The 21,154-nt window shown below is 41.2% G+C and overlaps 1 protein-coding gene across 1 annotated transcript in view; it reads left to right on the top strand.

Moving 5' to 3' along the window:
- L3MBTL4 (L3MBTL histone methyl-lysine binding protein 4) overlaps positions 1–21,154 on the top strand; it is a 243,846-nt gene that overhangs the window by 143,598 nt on the left and 79,094 nt on the right. The window contains 1 exon segment of the mRNA XM_053743522.1: positions 11,467–11,537. Coding sequence (XP_053599497.1) covers positions 11,467–11,537 — 71 coding nt within the window.

A 21,154-nucleotide genomic window follows, 5' to 3' on the forward strand; every position in this document is an offset into this window, starting at 1 on the left:
TCCTTTTACACTGAGCAGTTTCCATTTTGATTCACTTATAACACATCTTGCTTTTGTTGCTAAACTTAAAATTATGACCTTAAGATTAAGGTCTCAATTTTTTTATGAAAAAAAGTGCCGCCATAAGGCCACACCGGCCACATATGGAAGTTCCCAGGCCAGGGATTGAATCTGAGCTGCAGCTGCAACCCATACGGAAGGATCCTTTAACCCACTGAGCTGGGCTGGGAACCTGCACCTCCACAGCCACAATTGCTACTGCAGTCGCATTTTTAACCTACCATGCCACAGACCTCCCAGTTCTCAAATTTATTTACATATAATTATTTTTTAAGAAGCTGAAACTTATTTGATTTTTTTTAACCTAAATGAGTAAATAATCTAAACATTTTTAAGTAAAATCTTTTATTCTCCATGCTGGGATTTGTAAACACAGAATCTAATACTAAGTAAATAATTGGAGACCAGACAGCAATGGAGCCATGAAACGCTCCCCAGAGAGGCCAGAAGGGGGTGTTTTTCAGCACCTGTTGTGGTCAAGGGCGCTCGTGTTCAAGGCTGAAGAACACCAGCCCTTTCTGTCTTTTCACGCATTTCACCCCAGTGAGGATGAAATGCCTCAGACCTGTTCACTTGGGAGTCCTACTCATAGGACACACTTTTCCTGTGGATTTTAGATCCCGGACTGTGGGTTTTGCACTTTCCATAGGCCATTTGGGTGGCATTTCATTTTTGTTAAGTGGGTGATTTTCAGTGTGGTCGCTGTGCCCTTGACCGCATACGGCCCCCCGCCCCCAACCGCACCAGCCGCTTCCTCCGGTCCGTCGCGCTCCTCTGCTGCATCTGTAGCTTGCATTTTTATTCCTTGTTCTACACCCACTCCTCTTGCTGACACTGCACGGGGTCTAGCTTTTCTTTACTGCTTTTCACACTCACACCGTTTACAACTTCAAGTCGCTGAGAGCTTGAACAGCCTTTATTTCCTAATGGAGGGAGAAGTTTTTTTTTCCTCGTTTTTTAAAAAAATTGTTTTCCAAGGAAAAGTGTTTATTTATTACACAGACCAGCACATCCATCTGCCCTTACCCTTCTGTTGTTACCTTTTTTTTTTTCTGAAATAAAAAAGTCTCTCTTGTAAACATTTTAGACATTCATCCTCAATATCAGAAGTCAGAAAGGCTAAACAGATCTTTGAATTGCTTTAAAAAACAATTACTCCGTTGTGTTCCCTCAGAGGTTAGCCAAGCCTTTCTCTTTGGCATAGATACATGGCTTCTGTCATCTTAACTCCTCTTACGGATTTGTATTTACTCCTTTCAATGCATTGTTCTGTGCTTTACTGTTTTGAAGGGGTTTTGCACTGAAATATATCAGATAAGCATAATTACTACAGAGAGGAAAAAGTAGAGAGTGTTCGTTGATAGCCAAGCAAAAGATCACACGTGGTCCTATTTTCTCAAATCCTGTTTTACAGATGCACAGAGCTGTGTCTGGGTGGCGGGGGTGGGGGGCAGGGGGGAGGTTCACTGAGCAAGTCTTGAATTCTTTAAAAAAAATTGTTTTCCTTTTTTTTTAAAATTAGGGTATAGTTGATTTACAGTGTTGTGTCAATTTCTGCCATACAGCATTGTGACCCAGTCATACATATATGTATACATTCCTTTCTCACACCATCTTCCATCATGGTCTATCCCAAGAGACAGGACATAATTTCCTTCTGAGGTACAGCAGGTACAGCAGGACCTCATTGCTTATCCACTCCAAAGGTAATAGTTTGCATCTACTAACCCCAAACTCCCGTCCATCCCACTTACTCCCTCCTCCCCCTTGGCAACCACAAATTTGTTGTCTGTGTCTGTGATCTGTTTCTGTTTTGTGGATAGGTTCATTTGTGCCATATGTTACATTCCACATGTGAGTGATATCATATGGTATCTGTCTTTCTCTTTCTAACTTACCTCACTCAATATGAGCATCTCTAGTTGTGTCCATGTTGCTACAAATTGGAATTGTTTTGTCCTTTTTATGGCTGAGTATTATTCCATTGAATATGTGTACCACGTCATCTTAAGACTTCTTTTTCTTCCACATCCCAAGACCAGAGCCATTCTTGCACTCCAATCTGCATCCCCCCCTTTTTGAAGCCACTCTCATGGTGATGTTTGGATAAATAGTGTTAGCAGTCGTGTCCACATTGACCTGCCCCTTCTCTATGACCTCCTGTTCATGGTCCAGAGTTCCAGCTGGAGGGAAAAAGAGAACAAGGAAATCGACAAGGAGGACTATGTAGGCTAATGGTGAGCAGATAAAACGTGTTTTCACTCTTCACAGTTTACTCTTGGTCCCCTGAGGCTGTCTCTCCTTGAACCCAGATCCTTTCTCTTAAAATCGCAAGCTACCACATGCAGGTGGAGGAGAATGTTTATGTCCCATCTCTCCTCTTCTACATGCGGAAAAATAATTTTTACTTGGCGCATGTCCAAGGATGGAGGTAAAATTAGCGATGGGCAGAGCTACAGTTTCTGCTGGCAAACCAGTGCATTCACCATACCGAGTTCTGGACAGGCCTTCTGGAGTTGCTTATGTAAACAGCACTGTCGCCACAGACTCTCCGGACTTCTTGCAGTTCCAGTGCAAAATGTAAAATTAACTCTTGATCTTCTTCTAAAATCAATTAGATGCTACCTAGCAATTTCAGGAACTTTGTCTTCTCCTGAACTGCATCCCAGTTTTGTGTTTATGTTTACAAAGCCTGTTTGTTCTCATGTTAATCTTTAAAGAGGGAGTTATTGTTAGTTTTAAGTCTTCATGATTTAGCAGTGGAAATCGTCTATGTTCATATTTTCTTAGTGGAGGGTCAAGTAATGAATTCCTATGGATTATATACTACTAAATGTTCATAAGATTCATCTTTACAGTAGTAAGATTGCATGTTCATACAACTTTAGAGTCAGATTCACAATAGGCTGCCATTGCTGAAAAGCTATATGCTGCATATATATTCCTTTTTTAGGTGCTAACAGCATAAGTAACGTTATATTCAAGTTGCATTAAAAGGAGGCAGATGACCCTAGGCTTGAATGTCTTTCATCTGGGTATATACTCTAGGATGGAAAAGACCTTTAATTTTGTTTAACAATTTATAGTTTACAGATACATTACTTTTTGAGCTTCCTATAATCTTGTGATATAGGCAAGACAGACCTTATTGTCATTATGATATTGCCGTTTGTAGGTGAGGAAGCAGAGGTCCATCCTAGCAGCTCATCCAGGACATAGTCTCCTGATTAAATCCAGGTATTCTTAGTTCAGCAAACTGTTGATATTAACAGTAGATTTATCAACAATAATGCTAGTATTAATATCACACGCTTAGCTTGTGCTGCAAAGCACTGTGCTGAACACCATACACACATAGTCTTGTTAGCTTTATTTCATCCCTACAACTCAGTGTGTGTAGTAAGTATTCTTAGTCTGATTTTATAATGTAGTCACCTGAAGGGTAAGAGGGGTGAGGCAGAGTGTCCAAGATCACACAGATAAATAGGAGAAAAGGTGGGATCTGAATCCAGAACTGCCTGACATTAAATCCCACACCTGTTCCCATCACATCAGGCTGGCAAGAGAATGGCAGCTGAAGGCCCTGAAAATCCCAGGCTGAGTTTATATTTGGACTTTCTGCTTCTATTTAGGATTCTAGGGGTCATTTTGTGAGGCATTTGTTTCTTATTTTATGAAAACAGAGCTACTCAAGGGGAAGAGTCTTAACCATGTTTTCCCCAGTGTTTATATAATTATACTGTACATAATACTCAGTTTTCCACCTTGGGCACATTTCTTTGTGATACGTACTAAAGGCTTCTATCTGCAACAGGAGAGTAAAATTATACTCATTACACAGTTTCATCATAAAGATAATTACCTGCAGTGCAGCTGCCCCTCTGCCCTAGACTGGGTGCTAGCTGCTTCCCAGGGCCTGAGCAGGACCTTTTTTCCAGGCCGCGCCCTTCCACCTCAGAATTCTTTAATAACTTCATCTGCATCCCCAAAGCAGTGCTTAACATCTTCTAATTCACACAATCTGCAGAACTACCCTTAGTCAAAATCGCTGTCACAGTCAATCATTGGTATTAAGAAAATGCCTAATAAAGCTCACTTTGTTTTTCCTAATGTCTGCCATATTGTAAATTTTACGCACTTCCCAAAGGCCTCTACTGACAGTAAAAATGACTGGGGAAAAATAGTAATCAGAGAGTTCCTTAACGATCCTCATAATCAGTGCTCTACAGTGAGCCAACTAGCTTGCTTTCAGGACTCTAGTTCCTGCAGCATAAATACCTGCAATGAGGCCCTTTGTCGGTGTTAAGACGTGTATGAACCTTCCAAGTCCTTCAGTGGGGTTTCTTCGGTCCCTCAGCCTTTTCTCTTGCTCCTTCACAGGTAACTCTCTGCTTTAGTCAGGTCTGTTCAGCATCCCTCTCACTCCCATCACCGTCCACAGTCGTCTTTTCATGCCTGCACCTGCGCCTCTGTTTCCGTTCTTCTGCCTCCTTTACTCCTACTGCATCTTCTCCCTTCTCCACGCCACATCTGTCCTGAAGCTTGCTACAGAAGTTCAGCCCGAATGGTCTTCTCGATCTCAGAACTCGCTTTTCAGTATCCTTGTTGCTAAGGTCTGGTTCAATGCCAGACGCTTAGCAGATACTCAGCAAATGAGGTAGAGATGGAGCAGCCACCCTGTGCTGGGTCTGTGCTGGCTGGGGGTGTGGATCAATGGGAAGGAGGCCCCTTCCTTGTTCTTAGTGCTCCGTGTGTTTGGTGTCTGTCCCACAGGTGTCACCCTGTGCCCTTTTTCTATGTATGTGTATGTGTGTGTGTCTTATTTTCTCAAAAAGACTGGAGGCTGCCAAGGAGTGAGAACCAGTTTTCATTGTACTTTTAGTTTTCTTCATTAGTGTTCACATTATCGGTTCTTAGCTGATCAGTTCAAATGTGCACATCTGTTCTCTCCTGAGTCTCCTCTAAAGTGAACATACTATTTAAAGCTTAGATTTTGAACATAGATTATGGGTGCAGACAGACACAGATGTATGACGGGGCCTAGAAACTATCGAAATGATTCTTCTACATCTTTCTTCCATTTTTATAAAACTTGTCGATTTGAAAGTCTCAAAATTTGGCCCAGTTCTGGTTGTGTGTGTACCACACATCTTTGCACCAAACATGGACATTTAGCCCTTTGCTTATTCTGAACTAAAGTAAACCCCTTAGTCAAGTGAGCAGTGCTGCAAACCCCAAGACACCCCGGGTCCTTTTGGGCCTGAGGACTGTGGTCCAGCAGGAAGCCCCGGCCGTCTGGACGAGCCCCCTCCCTCTCCACACCTCCAGCCGCACCTGAGGACCCTCCAGCCAAGCATGACAGTCCTTTAGCTTTACAGTGGGAAAGGATTCAGGAGATTATCTGACTCAACTTCTGCAGCAGAGAAATAAGGATATCAGCCTTGAGAATTTAGCCCCTTATTGACACTGTCAGTCATGGTGACAGTGAGCCTCTGACCCCCGGGTCGTTGCTCCACTCACCTGTCCATACCTCCTTCTACCCAGGCATTAGGAGCAGGTAAGGACAGAACTAGTGCAGGACATGCGAATGTCCGAGTGACACTTGGCTCGCAGAATTCGGGACCGTGACCAGAGTCATTCATTTATTCAACATTTATCCATTGAACAATTCTTTGAAAGGCACTATTCCACACTCTAGTGATTTGGCAGTGAACAGATAGACTAAAATCTTGTCCTTATTCAGCTTCCACTTAGTGGTAAGAAAACCATCCCAGCTAGGAAGTGGCAGGACACCTGGTCCCTGCAGCCCGGGCAGGGGGACCAGTTCCCTCATGGCACCAGCATTCCTCCATCCAGAGAGTACGCACGCCTGTCTGCTGCAGCCCAGGGGTGCGTTAGGGGCTCAGGATAAGGAGGTGAGCAGAGTCCCATCCCCGTGGGGAGCACATTTTCAGGGAGAGGAGATGAAGGAGTGAAAACAGAAGTAAACCAAATGGAAGAGAGAGGCACAGATTGTGACAAGAGACAAGCAGTGAAAGGGGAACTCTGTTGGGTTCAGCAGTTTCCTACCTTTAGTTCCTGGAAACCTTAAGCAGATCCAGGCCATTAAGAGAAAATAAAGGGTTCTGTTGGATATTCTGCAAATTGAACCTGAAACCAGTCTGTCAGGATCAGTTCAGGGGTGGGGACAGCACCTGTGATGGGATGTAAGGCCCTCCATCTCTGGCCTCTCTCCCTCCAGCACCTGCACTGCCGCCCACGTTTCCTAAACGCGTTTACAGTCTTGCTCCAGTGTGACCAAATTACCAGTCTGTGCCTTTAAAAGATCTTTAAAAATACTTCTCTGGGCTTTTCTCATAAGGCATTTTGTAATTTATTGTGGATCCCTGGGTTTCTGGGATCCTGCCTTGGCTCAGGCCCTTAGTAATTAAATGCTGAGAACAGTGTGTGCTAAAGTGCCTGTGGTTTTGTGCATCAAGGAAATATCCATGTTCCCGCAGCCCAGAAAAACAAAACTTTGTTGCCCAAGCACCAGCAGGCCTTTTTTTTTCTCATCTACTTACTTAATCTGGCTTAAAAATAGTTACTTCCCAGTCATTGTAAACAGTAAACTTGAGGCATTTAATGTGATTTTCCCCCGTAACTAAAAGCAATGCTTGTGTGTCATAGGAAAATTAGAAAATACAGATTAGTAAGAAAAAAATTAAAAATTATATGATATCCAGACATTTTCCTATCAAAGAGTATTATTTATAGGCTTATAAAAATATAAATTCCCACTGGAATGACTCAGGTGATATAGAAGTTTTTAAGAATAATGTCTCACCATCCACTCCTCAGTGGCGAGCTGCCTCCTGAGGTTATGTGTGTGAATAGACTGTCATGCTCTCTTCTACACTTTTTCTGCGTTTACCTTACATACAGATGTACAGATGCACATTCACTGTTTTTTTGGAATTAGATCACCTTCGTGTTAATGTTTCTCTGAAGGTGAGCTTGTATCACTCTGGACAGATTACTGTGTGGAGTCATGGAGCAAAGATGCTGTGGTCCTGAAGGTTAACACCTGAGGGGCCCCTTAAGGCCCTTTAAGGCCCCTGGGCATTAAATGCTGAGGCTTTAACACCATACACCCGCATCTGATCCCAAGTTTATAATGGAGGTCTGAATAAGGTGCCTGGAAGTAAACCAGCATTTATGACTAGAAGAAGAATAAACTTGTCTTGGACTTTTTTGTTTTGTTTTGTTTTTTAGGGCTGCACCATGACACATGCAAGTTCCCAGCTAGGGGGTCAAATCGAAGCTGTAGCTGTCGGCTTGCACCACAGCCACAGCAGTGACGAATCCGAGCTATGTCTGGGAACTACACCACAGCTCATAGCAACGCCAGAGTCTTAACCCACTGAACGAGGCCAGGGATCAAACCCACATCCTCATGGATTCTAGTTGGATTTGTTTCCACTGTGCCGCAATAGGAACTCCCTGGACTTTCATTTTTATATGGAAAAGTCATACAGACCAAAGAAACTAAGTCTACCCTCAGAAGAAAACAAACGTGCCTTAATCCTTATGGAAAGCCATGTGAAGACAGTGTTTGTTGGCTCAAAGAAAGTCTGACAATAAAATATATATTGGCTTTAAAAATGTTTTATTTATTGGACAACCTGTCATGAATAACCTGCCTTATCAACACAAGTGTCTCAGTGTATTCTTTTTACTAATTGTCACATTCCATAGTGTAGACAAAACTTATTTAACTCATTCCCCTGTTGACAGGTATTCTGGTCATTTCCAGTGTTTTTCCTCTTGTAAATAATGCCTCAGCAGACATTTTCATATGGACTATATCATTTATTGATGCTTTTTGATGTGGTTTTAAAAGCTTAATCACTGTTTTATTTATAGACTAAAATAGTGTGCGGCATTCTTTCGATTGCTAAGAGTCTTGCAGGCCTTTGATGCATTCTCTTGACTGTGAATACGTGCCCATAGACCGTAGCAACACATGGGGAGGAGCGTCTGTGGAAAGCCTGGTGGCAGAGCCTGCACGGCCTGCTCAGCTCGGCTCCGCTCCTCGCGGCCCACCCCCTGGTGCTCATTCCCTCCCGCCCCGCCCCGTGTGTCTGCGCCTTTGCCCTGTCTCTCTCTGTGCTCCACCTAGGAAGAACTTGCCCTGGTTGGGGCACATCTCCTCCTGAAGACATTCTCTAACCTCTCTGACCTTTACAGCGGAAAGCCCCTCCCACCCGGTGACGCCAAGGCCGTTCCTTCCTCTCTTCATTACGACCCTTTCCTGCATCTGCTCTGTGTGATGGTTGGCAGGTAATTATGTATCCTCAGTGAGGTTATGTGTCTCAGTGGCAGACATCAACTCAGCTGAATACAAGGCCTGTGTGTAGGAAAAGCTCGAAGAATGTTGAATGGGCTCAGACAATTTGTAAAAAATTAAAAAGCCGTCAGAGGCCAATATTTCCCTTCCAAGTCCTATTATAAGTAGTAACTAGATGCCATTGTTAGGGAAATTTGGGGGAAAGAGAGCCATGTGGAACAGTCACATGGCCTCTCGGACCATTTCCTTCTAGAACAGGGGTCTGCAAACCTTTTCTGTAAAGGGCCCGATAGTGAGTATTCTAGGCTCTGCCAGCAGTAAGGTCTCTGCTGCAGTTGCTCAGCTTGACCCTTCAAGCATGACAGCAGGTGTACACAGGAAGGAAACCAACAAGCATGGCTGTTCTAATAAACCTTCACTTAGGAAAGCAGGCAGTGGCAGGACTTGCATTGTGGACTGTAGTTTGCCAACTCATGTTCCAGAACAAGTAGACTCACCCGAGTTAAATTCAGTTTCTGGCTTTTGTACTTGCTGTGAGACTTTGGGCAAGCTACATAATCTTTCTGTTGTTTTCTTTCTTTTCTTTCTTTCTTTTTCTTTTTTTTTTTTTTTTTTTTTTTTTTTTAGGGCCTCACCACGACTTATCAAAGTTCCCAGGCTACGGGTCAAATTGGAGGTACAGCTGCCAGCCCACACCACAGACACAGCAACCCACGATCCGAGCCGCATCTGTGACCTATACCACAGCTCACAGCAATGCCAGATCCCCGACCCACTGAGGGAGGCCAGGGATTGAACCCACATCCTCATGAATACTAGTAGGATTCATTTCCACTGAGCCACGACGGGAAGTCTCACCTCTCTGTCTCTTTCAACACATACCTGTAAGATTAACGTTACCTCCTTCATGTTACATATCTGGTTCAGGCCTATCTATTTACTGAGCACAGAAGCAGTAGCCACTGATTTGCCTCCTTAAAAGTAGAGAAACCTAGGAAAAAGGTCAGAGAACGTGTCAGTTACTTGATTCCTAACAAGTGCCCCACACCTACCTTAGAGAGTGTTTGTGAGAATGAAATGGGGTTAAGGGAAGTGAAGAGTCAGGGGGAGTCCTTGGAAGGCCCCCACCTCACTCAGGAAATGTAACCGAGGCTGAACAGTTTTTGGGGTTTGACTTGCTGTATCTCCCTAGTGATGTAATAAAAGAACTCTACCTAAATATATCTGTGATTAATTGCCATGCCTGGCATTTTTTTTTTCCTTCAAAAGCCACTCATAAGTTTATTTGATTTATTTTTAAATTGCTTTTTAAAATCCTCATCAAGGTTATGTAAGGCATACTGGCTTCTATTTTTTCATTTTCTGAGATAGAATCACGATCTTCATCAATGTGTATTGCAGGGGGAGACTTTCAGATGGTTTGAAAATCAACTCAGTTTTACAAAATTTGTTCAATTAGGAGGGAAATACCCAACTATTTGCCAAAAATATGGAAGCAGAGCTAAAGGATTTTTCCCCTTCTTATTTTTTGCACAGTGACTATCCTGTGTACTTGCTCTGCCTCTAATATCCCTGCTGCCCAGCCTTCTGCCCCAGAGGTTTGCTACTCAGGGTTAAGCTGTCTTTCTACCACTAATATCCTTTCCTACAAGAATGAAGATAAATCCTGATTTTATATATATGTATGTATGTGTGTATATGTACACACACACATTATGTATATAAAATGAAAATTAAACGGATTGAATTAATACAAATATTATGAAAATAGCCCACAGATCGTAATGCATGTCCATGCGTTTGCAGACTATTTTATAATATGTTGTTTTCACTGATTGTTCTGAACAAACCCTGCAAGGCAAGTACTGTCTCCATGTTGCAGGTTGGGAAGCTGAGACCTGCAGAGTGTAAATGCAGGCACTCTGATCCTCAAAGCCAGGGCATGGGGGCTAAGACCGGACCAGAGTTGCCTCCTCTGAGTGGCCTGAACTCTGCATACACACAGACGATTAACCACCCAGGGCTGGTATGCCCCACCGTGGCTGTGTTGCAGCTTCTTTTAAGGTCCAAAGATGCAATTTCAATAGAAATTCCTTCTAAGGGACTTGCTTTTTTTAATACCAGAAAAGTCTAAAGGGTTAACAAGTATCTGCTAAATAGAACATGTTATCATGACACACATGTTTATGTCATGACATCTATATGTCAACATGTAGATAAAATTACCTCAAATTATGTACCAGTCACTTAGGTTTCTGTGGACGGTTTTAGATTCCATTCATCTATAACAGAAATTGAGACACTGCTTTCACGCCTACCTTACAGGCTTATCGGTGAGGATGAAATGAGAAGCTGTTGTCCCAAGTGCGAGCAGAAAACATATGTGCAAAGCAAGGTCTTATAATTTTCGTGAAAATCTTAACTATTACAGATAAATTAATCAACCAGCTCAAGTTCTGACCACTTCAAGTTAGTTACTGGATAATTAGCGACACGGGAAAAGTTTCATTTTAGTACCTTCCATATTCATGACTAACTACGAGCCTCAAGTTTTAATAAAGTTTTGTGATGAAAGAGTTACAAAATTAGTCCTTACTGCATAAGGGAGCATTTTTAAAGTTAATTAATTCTCTGACATTCAACAGTGTAACTAAATTACTTTGTACAGTTATTTGAGCACAATGTCTATAATCTTCTGATTCAAATAAGCACAAAAATCAATTATTATTACCAGCAATTATTATTTACCACCTACCACACCATCATCCACCGTCCCTAATAGCGCCTCCTCAGAATCTGAAGAAGTTACTCTCCAGAGAGTTTTAGAAACTTTCGCTGTAATAGAACTGGAGCAGGGGGAGTTGAGGGCTTTTAAGTTTCAGGTTTCAAAGTTGGAGTTTCTGAGCAAAAGTGTATTTTTACATCTTAAATCGAAAGGAAGGCTCCGCGCAACCAAATACCTGCTGATTCACCGTTGTTTACGCTGTGCTCTCTGTGTACGTTTGTGTCGCTGTCGTGGTGTGTACTCGTACTTCACAGGACAATGAATCCAGGTTTTATTTCTCTTCTTTGCCCAGACTGGTACAGCAGACAAAGTGTTTGAAAATCAGAGGCAAAGACGATATTGACTGGGATAATCTCTTCAGGGGTAAAAACAAAACCAGTAGCCAAAAAAAAACCAAAACAAAACAGCCCCACAGACTCTGCTTCTTGTTGGGAAGAATGTCTTCTCTGTGGGTTTGGTGGGCATTCCCATTGCAGGAAGGGAGGGTGGGAGAAGCCACCAGGGCCAGGAGACTTGCGTTTCAGTCCTAGCCCTGCTTCCTTGCTCCCACCTTCCTTTCCTCCTTTTTAAAGGGGAAGCATTAGACCCTGTTGGTCGGCCTCTGTGGCCCACACTGATGACAAGACAAATCTAAACCCTGGAAACACACGTCTCGGGGCGGAATCTGTGTATTCAGCACAGGGCATGCGGGGGGAAACCAGAAGTGTCATTTTGCGATCTGATAAATCGGGGGACTGCAGGATGACAGGCGAGTAGGGTCCTGAACAAGCTGAGGGGTTATCAGAGTATAGGAAAAAGAATTGTGTGTTTTCATTTCATTATGTTTCTTTGCAATTCAGGCTCAGCGTAGACAGAATTTCACCTGTAGTTTTGAGATTATATTGTAGCAAGCTGAGGAATACACGTCCCTGGGTGTGTTCATTTGGTGCAATACTTTGTGGTTGGATGAATGTGTTGGTAATTAGTATTCTTATACCTTCAGCCATAGTAGTTCTCTACATCCGTATATTCCAGAACGTGGTAGTAGATCTATTTATCTTCCAAAGGAGAAGAAAATTAGTGAGTTTTCTCCTGATTGGTCTCAAAGTGCAACAAATTAGCATAGTATGGTAGCACCAAATTTCGTCTCCAGTGCAATTACATGTTTGGGTTTTCTTAAGAGTGTGCTTTGCAGTCATCGAGCAAAAGAGCTATGACTTCTTTTTTTTTCTTTTTTACTTTCTTTTAGGGCCACACTTTCGGCATATGAAAGTTCCCAGGCTAGGGGTCAAATTGGAGCTGCAGCTGCTGGCCACAGCCACAGCCACAGGGGATCTGAGCCATGTCTGAAACCTACACCACAGCTCATGGCAACGCCTAATCCTTAACCCACTGAGCGAGACCAGGGATCAAACCTGCATCCTCATGGATGCTAGTCGGATTCATTTCAGCTGAGCCATGATAGGAACTCTGTTTTTTTTTTTTTTTTTCATTGAAGTATAGTTGCTGTCCAATATTATGTTACAGGTGTACAATATAGTGATTCACAATTTTTAAATGTTATACTCCGTTTATAGTTATTATAAAAGATTGGTTGTAGTCTTCATGCTGTACAGTATATCCTTGTGGCTTATTTTATGTCAAATAGTTTATACCTCTTAATCCTCTACCACTCTGTTGCCCCTGCCCCTTCCCACTCCCCACTGGTAACCACTAGTTTGTTCTCTATAGCTGTGAGCTGCTGCTCGTTTGTTATATTCATTAGTTTGTTTTATTTTTTATTACCACATGTAAGTCATATCATACAGTATTTGTTTTTCTCTGTCTGACATATTTCACTTAGCATAATGTCCTCCAAGTCCATTTATGTTGCTGCAAATGGCAAAATTTCATTCCTTTTTTTTTTTTTCAAATGGCTGTACCCAATGCATGTGGAAGTTCCCCAACCAGGGATTGAATCAGTCCAAGCCACAGCTGTGACCCATGCTGCAGCTATAGCAATGCCAGATCCTTTAACCCAGTGTGCCAGGCTGGGGATCGCACCCGCACCTCTGCAGTGACCCAAGCCTCTGCATTTCTTAACCCACTGCACCACAGTAGGAACTCCTCATTCTTTTTTATGGCTGAGTAGAACTCCACTATATACATATATACCACTGCTTCTTTATCCATTCATTGGTCAACAGTCACTGAGGTTGCTTCCATATCTTGCTAATTGTACATAATAATGCAATGAACATCAGAGTGCGTGTATCTTTTCAACTATTGTTTGTTTATTTTGTTTATTTATTATTTATTTATTTCGGGTATATGCCCAGGAGTGGAATTGCTGGGTCATGCAGCAGTTCCATTTTTAGGTTTTTGAGGACTCTCCATACTGTTTTCCACAGTGACTGCATTAGTTTACATTTCCACCAACAGGGTACAAGGGTCCAAAGGGTCTGTGACTTCCACGGAGTCACTTCAGGCAGGACCTGGGCTTCTTTGGTAGCTGGAAGGACTCTTGATTTTATCCCTTCTGCAAAGGCGGGGGGGGGGGGGGGGGGGGTCTTTTCTCAGAAAGTGGAAGGAGGTTCAGTTCCTCTGCTTTAACTGTGCATCCAAGGGTGTCTCCCTAGACAGAAGAATTTCTGTGTACTCTAACTGAATAAGAATGTTATTTTAAATACAATAAAATAAATAACTGCTGTTTCGCAAACTCCTCCATGCAGATGTTCTACTCCATTTTACCAAGCCTCCCTTCTATAAACAACAGGTTTGGAACTGCCCTAAAAAGGTGTCTGTGTCTTAATTCATATTTTGACACTTTGAAAACTATTCCTGCAGAGTAATTATGTCTAAGGTCCTGTTAAAACAGATCCACAGTCAGTTTTGTAGTTCACGTAGTAAAAATAGCAGTGGGGGTCATCCTTATAAAATATCCCTAGCAAAAAATGCAGTTGCATAATATGAAAGATGAAATCTAACTCGTTCAGCAAGCACTTGTGCTTTTCTGCGTGGTTTATAAAACGTTCATAACCGTATGTGCGTATTTACCAGTGCATTTACTATGCTCTTTGATTTCAACATTGATTTCCTCCCAGACAAGCTGCGTGTTAACAGACCTGGGACAGCACTGACTGGGAGCCCTCCGGCTGGTGCAGAGCATGGGGTCGCCTGAGTGGCAGTGCTGTCCTGTGAGAAGGCACCTTCAGGGACCCAGGCCAGCAGGATTTGCTAAGCACCTGCGCTCTCTCTAGCCCTTTGTCACCCAAAGTGGTTCTTCCTCACAGTGAGCTAATCCTCGTTATTATAATTAAGCTTATTTTCTCTGGCTCTAACCTGGATGAGACAAAATAATGAGAATAAATATGTTTTTACAGCGACATTAAATGATTATTTAATGTTTCCCTTTTATTTTTTGTAAGCCTATAAATCTGAGCACAATTTCTAAAGCCTTACCATTATTTTTTTTCTTTTTTGGGGGGGCGGGGCCTCTGGCCACAGACACCTTCTTTCATTCATTAGATTTTCCTTTTTTTCACCGAAAATGGGTTAAAATTTGTTCTCCATTTCTCCCACGAGGGAAAATAATTTACCTTTGATTTTTAGAGATTGTGTGCACATGTGTACATGAGTACATGAAGCTTCTCTTTTTCATATCCTTGGCATGTTTTCAGTATTTACTTGGAAACATTTTCATCTTCTAAATCGTTTTATTCGCAACTGATATGCTTGATAGATGCAATAAAAAGTATTTTAAAGGCAGACCACTCTTTTCTGATATATCTCTCAGAGATTCAGTGTTTTTTTCCTTCTCCATAAAACTATATAACGATTACATTGGATGACATAAACTTTTATAATGATATAAATAAGTTGAGGAAAACATAATTATCTTGAAGGCTGTTTGGTAGTACAATTAACAGAAGTAAGTTGAAATTAATATTCTAATCTAAAGGTTTGCAGGAGTTCTCTTGTGTGCAACAGGTTAAGCATTTGGCATTGTCGCTGCAGCAGCCCAGGTTGCTGCTATGGGTGTGGGTTCAGTCCCTGGCCTGGGTACTTCTGCATGCCATGGGTGCATCCAAAATAAAAATAATGAAATACAAAATCCAAAAATTTCATAAAGCAAAAAATATGAAATAAACATTGTTAATAAATCCTCCATGAGTTTATTTTGGCTATAGCGGTTCACCTTGTTGTTTTCTTTACCAGTATAGAATCATATTTTATTTGGGCATCCACCGTTTGCCTTTACTTCTTGCCACTGTACCATGACTATCTTCCTAAGTCAGCATGTGTACATCTGCTAGATTCTTTAATTTTTTAAGTAAAAATCATAGCCACTATACCAGAGATCGCATCCACAGAATCTTGGATTGAGAATAGAAGCTGATGGAAACTCACCACCTCCTGTCAGGATGGTCACTCTTCTGATTTCTGTCACCATCAGTTACTTTGTCCCTATTTTGAACATTTTATAAGTGAAATCACACAGCACGTATTCTTTTATATCTGATTTCTTTTGCTATGTTATGTCATAAGATCCATTCAAGTCATGATTTGCTTATACTCATTATTTCATTTTGTTCAGTTTTATGACGATAGTACAGTATATTTATTTAAGGTGCATTGATTTCAGTTTTGCCCTCTTACCAGTGGTGCTATGGGAACATTCTAGTATGTGATTTAGTAGATAGCGTGTGCATTTCCATAGGGTGTACACCGAATAGCGGATGTCCTGGGTGACTGGGTTTGCAGAAGTTCAGCTGCAGGAGCTGGCATCATTGATGTCCCAGTACATTCCTCCCAGCACAGTCTGGAAATTGCAGGTTCTTTACACCTTTGCTAGCCATTAGTTTTTGTCAGTGACTTTAATTTTAGCTATTCTTTTGGGTTCACAGTATTATGTAATAATGCTTTTAATTTTGCGTTTCCCTGAGGCCTAATAAACTTGAACACATTTTCATGTTTGTTGGCTATTTGAATATCCTCGTTTGTGAAGTAGCTTTCCCATATTTCTGTTAGGCTGTATTTTTCTTATGGCAGTGCAGGAGTTCTTTGTATTTGTATGTGAGTCTGTTGTTGGGTCAGGGTGCTCAGGAATCTTCTCCAGCCTGTGATGTGCCTTTCACTCTCTCAGTGGTGCCTTATGAGGAATAGAAATTCCACATTTTAATACCATCCATCAGTCTTTTCTATTGTGGTTGGCTCTTTACATTTAAAACATCTGCAAATTGCATGTTCATGACTGTATTCTGTTACTTTTTATCCTAGAATCTTTGTTCTTTTTTTCACATTTAGATCTGCAGTTCACCTAGACATTATTTTTTATATCTGATAAAACAGAGGCACCAAGGTTTACTTTGTGTATTAATATGCAGTTGACCCAGCATCATTTATTTACAAAAGAACCCTTCCTTTCCTTTCCTGTTCTTCCTAAATCAAGTGACCATTTTCAGTATGTCTGTCGTTAAGCAGTATATGATCTTTACTTTGATATTTAATCTGATGATGATAGTCTTTTTTATTGGAGTATTTGATACATTTGTAATGGTATTGCTATTAAGTTGGGCTTCTATCATTTTAATAATTGCTTTCTGTTTTTCTCAACCATTTTGTTTTCATTTTTATAGTTCTTGCTTTACTTTTTATTAACCACCAAGAATTTATTTTATTATACCATTTTTCCTGTATTAGCTTGTTGGCTATGCATTTTTAATTTTAGTAGATACCGTACCTAGTAAAATACACATCTTTTTGTAGGATCATTTTTACTCCGTCTGAAAAATTCTCTTTTACATTTCCTTTCATGTTCCTTCCAGCTATGCTTTTTACAAAGTAAGTTTCTCTTTGTCCAGGCATACTTTTCTTTTGCCTTAACTTTTGAAGAATATTTTTTGCTGGTTGTGGAATTCTGGCTGGATAGTTGAATTTTTTTTTTTCCAGACTTTGAAGGTGACATCCCATGATCTTCCAACCTTCGTGGTTTCCCTCGAGAGGTCCCTTACCCTTTTAACAGTAACATTTAAGAGTGATTACTTCACTCTACCCTTGCAAATAATGGCCACATCATCCCTCTTACCTTGCCAATTGTAGAAGACAAGCCTTATCCTTTTAAGCATTTTTCTTTATTTATGAAGTTTCTATTTTTCTTTTTTAAATGTTTTAGTGTTCTTGAAGTATCGTTGATTTACAGTGTTGTGATAATTTCTGCTGTACAACAAAGTGATTCAGTTCTGCATGTACACATATCCATTCTTTTTTAGATTCTCTTCCCATGTAGATGATCACAGCACATTGGGTAGCATTCTCTGTGCTGTACAGCAGGTCCCCACTGGCCAATCATTCCATAGTCCATAGTGTGCAGATACCAATCGCAAACCCCCAGTCTATCTATCGCACCCCCCTACCTGTCCCCTTTGGTAACCATAAGTTTTTTTTTTTTTTCAAAGTATATGAGTCTATTTCTGTTTTGCAGATAAATTCATTTGTATCCTGTTTTTAATTCCACATATAAGTGATATCATATTAAGATGCTTATTTTTCCATGTCAGTTGTTTTTTTCTGTTAATGGTTTAGCCTGTCCTTTGTCCATTTGATTATTGCTTATGTTATTACTATAGACTTGAAGTTGGCTTCATTTGCTATGGATACCAATTCACTGTCTGTTGTATATCTTACCACTCATTTTTGTACATGCTCCATCTTGTGCTCCTACCTCAGATGCTTTTTATTTTCATTTTTTAAAACTAAAAATATGTTTTTGTGTGATCTGAGTCATCAGTTTTTGCTTTCATGGTTTCTAGTTTTTATTTCATTCTTATTCCAGCATCAAAGTTATATAGATATTTACTCATGCATTGGGATAGGAAATCTATGGCCTTATATTTTTAACATTTAAAGCTGTACTCTATATGGAATTGTTTTGATGGCGATTAAGGTAATATTGTTGTTATTGTTGTTTTTCTGAATATTTCAATGACATTTAAAAATAGTCCATCTTTTTTCATACTCGTTTGAATACAATGTTCAAATAGGAAGTTCTGCTGTGTATTTGAAATTTAAAGGCTCTGTCATCAATAATATAAGGTGTGTGGTCCAAGACTACCTTCATACATAGAACTGTGGGTGCCACCCTGTTCTAGAGGCATCTGAACTCAGAAAGGAAAGTCAGTACTGAGGTATCATCAAAAAGTCAGAGTCAGGAGGGACTGGAGAAAATAAGAGCAAGGAGATAATAAATATTTAATTTTTTTCTTAAAAAAAGCTGATTGTAAGTACTTGTATCTTTGTCCTGATATTAATATCTGGTGTGGTAATGAGAGCGTGTAGTGGGAAGGACCGATTGGAGAGTTAGCCCAGAGGAAGGGAATTATCTGTGTTGGGCTCAAAGATGGTTCTAAAGGCAGAAGTTTGGCACCACAGTTGACCCAAGGAGGATATTCTGAGAGGTAAGTAAAAGGAAACTGATGGCCTAGTAAGAATACATAATGAATGTTCTTGATTTAGTGTGGAGAAATGGCAGCAGCTCTCATAACACCCATGGGGCTGGAAGGCAGCGTGAATGGTGTCCCGGAGCTTATGAAGAGTAGCTGCTGCACCAGCTCTTGAGAAGACCCTCCTGTAGGCACTGGCTGCTTCTTTGGGTGTCAGTCCAAATAGAAATAAGAGCTTCCAAGATAGGATGGAACGTAGCAAAATTGCTCACTAAGGAGGAAAATCATTACCTTTCCTTTGCTTAAAATGACAACAGAGTGCTGTATCCCAAGTTGGAGACTGGCTGAGATTCGGAGTGTTGAGATAGAGATTCGGAGGTGCTAAGAAGCAAGTAACTAGTTCCTTTCCCTGCCAGATGCTGTGAAACACCTACAGCCACAGGCCTGCTGGAGGCCAGTGTCAGCCAGTGAGGCTCAAGCAGGAGGAAAATTCTGGGAAGTGCATTCAGTCTGGGGCCTCTGGCCTCCTTTCAGGGATATGAGCTTTTTTTTTTTTTTTTTTTTTTAAGTTTGGTTTTTAGTATATTATATATTCTCTTTCCTAAAATTCTCTTCATCCTTCTTTTCAGAGCAAACTCTTTTTTTTTTTTTCTGTTTCCTCTGAAAGTTCCAGAAAAACATGCAAATGAGAAAACCAGTTTTCTTGCTGGAATCAAGGCAGAGTTTATAGTTTATGAATTTTGAAGAATTATAAGCATTTATTGACAAAATATTCTGAAAATTCAAATGTAGAGAAAGTTATAGTGCAAGAGTAAAAAAAAAAAAGTCTAGTAAAAATAAATCTGCTTTAATAAGAAGATACTTATTTTTAGTTAAAGGCCTGAGGGGCTGACAACTCTGGAGACTGAATCCCACAGCCCCAAGTCTGGTGCAGTGTGGGCAGCCACGCCATAAGCTTTCTCAGAGTATTCCAGAAATAACCCTCCGGGACTGGAACCTGCCTCTGACACATCCTCTTCCGCATCTGCTTATATCAACACGAAGCTTTTCCTCCCCAGGTCGCCCCCCCTGCAGGCACAGTCAGTCCCTCGTGCTGTGTCCGCATCAGTGATCAGACACACATCTAGGTCCTCACCTTGTTCTCAGTTCAAAACTGGGGCCAAGTGGATGTGCAGAGAATTTCTGGACCAGAATTAGAGCTTCATGTTCCAGCCTCACAACATACTTTTTCTCCTGGGCCATCATGGGAGTCCTAGATTCTTAGATTCTCCACCCATTATCCCAGGCCAGATGCTAGATGATAACCTCATCTTCTTCCCCAGACCAGATTTGAGGGATGTGGCTGTCTCCCTTCTCAGAGTCTGTGAACATGTGAGAATTACGTGGAGGGTAGACATCCCCACAGCAAAGCATTTCTCTCCTTTACTCATCACTTGGCCCAGGTGTCACCGGGCTGGTCTTCCTTGTCACTCATTCCAGGGCTAAAGGGAAATACCCTCCAGACTACAGCGAAGAGCCTTGACCTCGCACATGTGTCCAGGCTCAAAGAGAGAAAGGCCGTGTGCCTCTCCATCAGGTAGAGGCTGTGAGACACCTTTAAAAGCCTTCATGAGAGGTGCCGAAGACTTGGAAAACACTGCCTTCATACACAGTCTTCTTAGAGGGAACATGCCTGTTTTATGAGAAAATATTTTCAGATTTTGGGATGTATAACCCATTCGGATAGTCAATGAACAAGACTTGGCTTATCTAAAGGGTGTGACAGAAAGGTTAGACAGGAGGGAAGATTCAAGATGCTGGAGAAAGAGTTCTCTTCTGGCGCAGCATAAATGAGTCTGACTAGGAACTATGAGGTTGCAGGTTTGATCCCTGGCCTTGCTCAGTGGGTTAAGGATCCGGCATTGCTGTGAGCTGTGGTGTAGGTCGCAGATGCTGCTCAGATCTGACGTTGCCGTGGCTGTGGTATAGGCTGGCAGCTGTAGCTCTGATTAGACTCCTAGCCTGGGAACTTCCATGTGCCTCGGGTGCGGCCCTAAAAAGACAAAAAGGCAAACGACAAGATGCTGGAGCAGTAGAGGGAATGAGGCAGTAAAATTCTTTTTCTTAAAAGGCCATTAGCCAAACATTGTCCTGGATTTCTCTACCCAGACAGCACTTCTATTTTGACATTCCATTATTGCAGAGGGAGAAGACTTCAAATAGTAATTCCAAGAGCCTTATGTCTAAATAGAGAATCAGAATTTGATGTCTTGAATATATTTGCATGATTCTTAGTATGGGAAGGGACAGTAATCGTGTGAGATTTCTTAAGGGAAATTCTTTGGACCTAAAAGTCATCATTGCCAAGTAGAAGGTGAATGTTTTTGCTGAGCCCAGTGCACTTGGGTTGTTTCTGTCAAAGTCATGCTCATCTATTATGTAACTTGGGAGATAAAAGAAAACTTAATCTCTTTATAAATCAAAGGGGTGGCTAGTAAACTGAGTAATTTTACATGAATAAGAGTATAAAATACTCTGGTACTACATGAAAATACACCTGAAATATTTTTAGTTTGTCAATTAGGTATTTGGTTGAGTCAC

The sequence above is a fragment of the Phacochoerus africanus genome, chromosome 8 (genome assembly GCF_016906955.1).
Source record: "Phacochoerus africanus isolate WHEZ1 chromosome 8, ROS_Pafr_v1, whole genome shotgun sequence".
In the NCBI taxonomy this organism is placed as follows: domain Eukaryota; kingdom Metazoa; phylum Chordata; class Mammalia; order Artiodactyla; family Suidae; genus Phacochoerus; species Phacochoerus africanus.